Here is a 6051-nt window from a genome sequence, read left to right as displayed (position 1 = left end):
TTTCACAAGCACAGCAGCACTTATGTACTAAAAATTAGGAGTTGAGCAACCACCTTTGGGTAGTTCCCATCTGATTCTACCAATTCATTATCTCTAACAAGTACCAGAAGAGGATAAAAAAAAGAAAAAAAAAAAAAAAAGAGGAATTACAATAAGAAAAATTCAAAATTCCATATCACCTAAAATTACATTTCAAATAAATTTAAAGGGTTATTAGATGAAAATCAGCCAACCATGGAAAATCTAAACTTCATCTTTCACTCCTCAAAATATTTTCCTTCACAGCTTGAAGACGAAAATCTGTAGCGAAACAACCAAAACTTCGTCCGAGCTAATCACATTTGATGTTTCTATAAATTCTTCGAACAAATAAAGATGAACCAAGAAAACCCACAGCACCTGCATCTCAACAAATATGTTTAGATAAATCATTTCGAAGCTAAATTGAATAAAGAAAGGGAAATACGTACCTAGCACACAATTCTTATCTATTTACATTATCTAAAATCTAAAATTTCATACGTCTAAAAAGTGGTGGTAGTTTTTTTTTTTTTTTATGTGACATGAAAAATTTGGGCGTTATGTGTGTAAATATGAAAATTTTCTAAAATCTAAAATTTCATACGTCTAAAAAGTGGTAGTAGTTTTTTTTTTTTTTATGTGACATGAAAGATTTGGGAGTTATGTGTGTAAATATGAAAATTAAAGTGTGAGGTATGTAAATACATTAGAATTGTGTGCTATGTAGGTAAATGCCCCAAAAAATAAGCAGATATTTCGAGAAAGTACCGCAGAGTATTCCGAGTCCGAGGTATGTAAATACATTAGAATTGTGTGCTATGTAGATAAATGCCCCAAAAAATAAGCAGATGTTTCGAGAAAGTACCGCAGAGTATTCCGAGTCCGAGACAAAACATGAGGGTGTAGCCAAAGTAGAAGCTGGTCTGGAAGAAACCTGACATTTTGGTCTTCACATAGAAGTAATAAATGGAGTAAAGATAGACATAAGCAGCTGTGGAAGCAGCAGAGAAGAATGAGGTCCACTGCCAATGATAGTTTTCTGCATTGAGAAGGAAATATGTGCCGACGATTGTGACACAGACAGCTACAATGTTGAGAATTAAGAATACCAGTAACATGAATCCATAGACATAGTAAACCTGCCAATAAGGATAGGCAAAGATATGATTTTAGTCATTTTAAGCTTATATATATATATATATAACAAATTTATTTTATGTCATTGAGCTGAGTATGGAGAATGACGTAAGTTAAAAAAACATAAAGTGGATTACTTAAATTGTTTAAGCTAAAGGAATTATGGATTGATAGAACTTAATAATATTCATATATGTTTGATAAGTAATATATGCAAATAATTGGATGGTCTATTGGTATTACTTATTGCCAAGTTAGTTATCCGGCTGAAAAAGTCCCAAAAGAGGACTATTGTGGCCCCTATTAAAAGAGATTGGGAACCAAATTGCCACTCTTATACTTTCTGATTAAAATGGCCATCTATAAAGAATAAAGGGACCATTCAACAATTTTCTCCAGACAAGATTATGGGTATAAATTCTCATTTGTTATTTATGCTTCCACAATAGCCAAAAAAGTTAACCACATAAACGATAAATAAGATCATGATCGGTCTTGAGTCTATTAGGTCAGGCTATTAAACTTTTTGTACAGTCAGAGTCATAGGCTAGCTTAAACCAATCAGTAGTCCTAGTCATAAGCAACCTAGAAAGCTAAAAACTCCCACTAAACAGGCAAATAGAAGATCAAAATGAAAGGCAATAAAAACTAAAGTATATATTTACATATTGCTTACCTTGTAATTCCAGAAGGATGTGAATACAAAATACATTTCAATGAAGATGCTGCCGAAAGGAAGTAAGCCGCCCATGAGCGAGACAATGAAGGGTGTGAGATACCACTTTTTCTCGGGGATAGGACGAGGTATGGTCTTCACACGGCAGGGGTTGCTAGGAACGCCACTCCAGTTCCTACCCACCACCGTCCCGAGAAGTGTGAGAGGAAATGAGATAAAGGCCCAAATTACAAAAACAACCACCATTGTTCCAAAAGGGATGGCCGCAAGTGATCGATAGAATATGGCAATTGTGTTGAGGACAAAACCAATTCCAAAGCACAAAAATGGGAAGAGGGATGCTGTGAGAATCATAGTTTTAATCCAGCTTTTACCTGAAAATGCAATCAGAAAAAATGGGTCTATAAGAAAGGTTATTATAATAAAACTTCCAAATGTTCGGCCTTTCTCGTAAAAAGTATAGTAGTCTTAAGGCTTGCAAATAAAAACAATAATTTTAGTCAATTTTATAAATAAGGTCAACCAAGCAAATATAAGCATATATGCCATAGCTTTAAAAAATCCAGGCATATATGGGGTTGATTTTCCTTATTTGCTAATAAGACAAAGTAGCATCCTCTTAAACAAAAAAAGATCAACAGCAAAGGAAAATTTATACAAATAATCCAAAGAAAAGAATTCCAATTACAATTTTTTGAAAAATTTAGAGCCATCAAATCTTTCATATGATCAAAAACATAAAAAATTTTAAATTTAATAAGTTATTTTAAAAATTACACAAATTAGATATGCATACCGCCATTCCGCGAATAAAGTCCACCACTGACATAGCCCGAAATGAATGAAGTGAAAGCATAGCATAATATAAAAGTAGTTTGAATAGATCCCCGCCTGTGCACATTTAAAACTGATTAATATTTCTACGACTTTGCATCAAAAAATGATGGAAAGCAAAACCCTGCATCCATTCAATTGATGAAATGGGAAAAACCAAAAAAAAAAAAAACAAATACAAACGAATTAATGGAAAAAATATAGGAGCTTGCATTAATCATAACAAACCTTCAAAATAACCACTGAAAACTATTCATGATTCACATATTAAAACATCAATGCGGGTAAAAATGCTGACACTTTATTAAGTGGGAAACAATATGTATATATATGTACATATGTATCGATATATATGTATATATGTATGTACCTATATGTATGCATACATAGATATATATCTGTGTATATATACAGATACTATATGTATGTATACATATATACATGATAATCACGATCATGTGCAATAGTTTTATAACAAGATAATACAATTATATAACATGTCAAACTGAAGCTGAAATTTATAATGTTTTGCAAATTTCACCTACCCAACATAAAGCATCCCAATTATTGCCAGTAAAATGACTAGGAGAACAAGCAACGCCAGCTGGGCACCCGTACCAACTACAGCTGAAAGAAGAGCCAAATTGCGGACAGGCCTGAAAACATCACCATGAATAAGCTTCCAACCAGACTCCTCGCTCACATCTCTTTCCTAACAAACATCAAAGCATAAAAATATAAAAGCGCTAGCATTAAAGACTTTCTTCACATTTGCATATTGTCAGAAAAATCCAAACCAATAAAGGATGAGGTTAAAGAAGTAAAGGCTTTGAATATTAATCAATTTTATGAAAAAATTAAATAAAATCATAAAACCAATGGCCATTACTGTATGTGGTAGGAGCATAACTACGATTTTTTGTGGTTATAAACTAGAAAATTAAAATTTTAAGATGTGTATAATCACCAGAGTCTCCAAATCATCATCTTCACGTGCATATTTGGCGTAATCATTTCTAAGAGTCCGCATGAGTATCATAGAAACCAGGCCAGTGAGGAAAATAACCATCATAAAGGAGTTGAAAATAGAAAACCAGTGGATCTGCAAAAGAGCACATCTGTTAACAATTTTGAGTCCAACAAGCCAAATTCTATTGCTGAATGGATAAACTTTAAAGAGCACTCCAACTAATGAATGATCTTATGTAGATTAATAAAATTTACAAAAAAATCAAAATTACCAAAAGAAAAATAATGATTTCACTGAATTTGAAGAAGTGTCATAGAAGCTAATAGGAGAAACATATTATCCTCCAGATTCAAGGAGCTAATCAAAAGCCATATTATTTAATATAAGTTTCGTAAATCTATTTAACTGACTTCAATAAACAACTAAAACTAATATCAGTAAATAAAAATAATAGCTACACCTAGTAATGAAATACCTGGTGTTCAAAGAAAGGGTAATCCAAGTATACATCAAAACGATGAGCAAATGTTACATTCGTTGCTATCCATTTGACTGAATATGTCATCTCCAATGTCTTTCCAGGTTCCAATAGTTTAGGGATTTCTTGGGTGATATTAACATGAATAATCTGCAAGAACGAGATACTAAAATAATTTTAGAAGTCCAAGTACCAACGGAAAAGCTATCTATAGGATTTTGCAAAACAATACCTGGTCTCCATTGTATCTCACAAGGATATTCTTGTGTGTGAAAAGATAATGCTTGTTCTCATCAGTTTTTCCAGTCTCTCCCACAAATGCTAGTATATCATGCAATGTATTTGGAAATAAGTATGAATTCAATAGTATGACTAATTTGCAAAAACAACTGAGTTTCAATGCATACCCCATAGAGGCAAGTCATCTAAGCCGGCGTACCCAAGAAAGCAATAGAATCGAGCAAAAAGTTAATATGCGGCTAAATAAACATCAATATACAAACAAATGGAAAAATAAGATCATAACAGATGCCATACCTATGAAAAATTCAAACCAATATGAAGTCTCTATTGCATCCTTAAAAATATTCACCTTAACATCATCGAGTTCAAGAGAACAAATGGACCCTTTTTCAATATTTTCTGATAAGACAAAAAAAAAAAAAGATTTCATTATATACTTTAATCAATTCCATAGCAAGATAATCAATCTCATACTATGCTGACTTAGAAATACATCATGACCAAATGTATGGCTGAAATGATGATCTTTTGATATGGGTAATAGATTCTCAGGAAAAATAATTGGAACGAAAAACACTTACTCCGGAACTTTAATTCAATCTGGCTATCAATCAGTTCATTTCCACCCAAAACTTCTCCAAGCCCACCCCACTTATGAGGAGGGTTCTCTCTAGGCTGGCAAAATGGAAGGCTATAATAGTTATATGTTTCTTGCGGGTTGTTATAAGGACCAACTTTGTTTACCCATAGTGTAACAGGATCATCAGGTTGATACTGCAAATAAAAAAGAAGAAAGGGAAAGGTTTTATCTCATTACTGATAGAAAATTCATAGCGTAAGTCTGTAATTTGTGAAATTAATCTCAATATACTCCAAGGAATGAATAAGAACTCTCGGACTAGATATCATCTTTTATATCCAAGTTAGGCTATCAACCTCAAGCCAAGTAAGTATGATACATAGATTCTTTACTATGATAGTTTTTACTACTTCAATTTGGTTGAAAGGTGTGCATAATAAAAAATCCAACCAACGCAAGCCTGAATCCAATGATTAAAATTGCCTTGTAAACAGTAATGCCGACTATAAGGTAATTTCTGCTCATTAAAATTTAAGATTTGTGGTTTAGTAAATGAAGTGAACAAAAATAATAATAAATAATGGTTCAAGTATCAAGAAAAGAAAAGCCTGCAACAGAAAACTCAATCGAGAGAAATGCTCAATCCTTTCAAGCATATATGACTAATAGACTTCAGCAAGATATAGGACCAAAAAATAAAATGAAAATTTTTTATAAAAAAAAAACTGTTAATGTTAAAATAAGTGCATTAAGATCCAAAACAGTGAGGTGCAGATATAGTCACTAGAAATGCTCTACGTACAAACAGCATCAGTATTTGAGAACAGGTAGACACTAAAAGCTGAAATGAGTGAAAGGATAGTAATCGCAGCAAAAAATTATATATATATATATATGTGTGGTTGTCAAAACGGCTCGTTGTTCGCGAACAGCTCGTGTTCGGCTCGTTCGCTAAGTTAACTCATGTTAAGATTTGTTCGTTTATGCTCGGCTCGTTTTGGCTCGAAATACTACTCATTAATTATATCTATATCTATATCTATATACATACATATATATACATACATATATACATACATATACATACATACATACATATATACATACATATA

At 32.4% G+C, this 6051-nt stretch overlaps 1 protein-coding gene across 1 annotated transcript in view; it reads right to left on the bottom strand.

The window, feature by feature from the left end:
• Positions 1-6051, bottom strand: part of LOC110020080 (transmembrane 9 superfamily member 1-like) — an 11639-nt gene continuing 5588 nt past the window's right edge. Inside the window, exons 3-13 of the mRNA XM_020718050.1 lie at positions 4941-5133; positions 4654-4758; positions 4524-4541; positions 4349-4437; positions 4114-4266; positions 3636-3770; positions 3214-3380; positions 2631-2725; positions 1835-2208; positions 887-1160; positions 1-399 (exon numbers count right to left, since the gene is read on the bottom strand). Of these exons, the coding sequence (XP_020573709.1) occupies positions 332-399; positions 887-1160; positions 1835-2208; positions 2631-2725; positions 3214-3380; positions 3636-3770; positions 4114-4266; positions 4349-4437; positions 4524-4541; positions 4654-4758; positions 4941-5133 (1671 nt within the window). The 3' untranslated portion in view covers positions 1-331. The remainder of the gene's footprint in view (positions 400-886; positions 1161-1834; positions 2209-2630; positions 2726-3213; positions 3381-3635; positions 3771-4113; positions 4267-4348; positions 4438-4523; positions 4542-4653; positions 4759-4940; positions 5134-6051) is intronic.

Source organism: Phalaenopsis equestris, unplaced genomic scaffold (assembly GCF_001263595.1).
Source record: "Phalaenopsis equestris unplaced genomic scaffold, ASM126359v1 Scaffold000090, whole genome shotgun sequence".
Classification (NCBI taxonomy): domain Eukaryota; kingdom Viridiplantae; phylum Streptophyta; class Magnoliopsida; order Asparagales; family Orchidaceae; genus Phalaenopsis; species Phalaenopsis equestris.
Note: the sequence above shows the minus strand (reverse complement) of the source record. Positions and strands in the feature narration are given on the sequence as shown.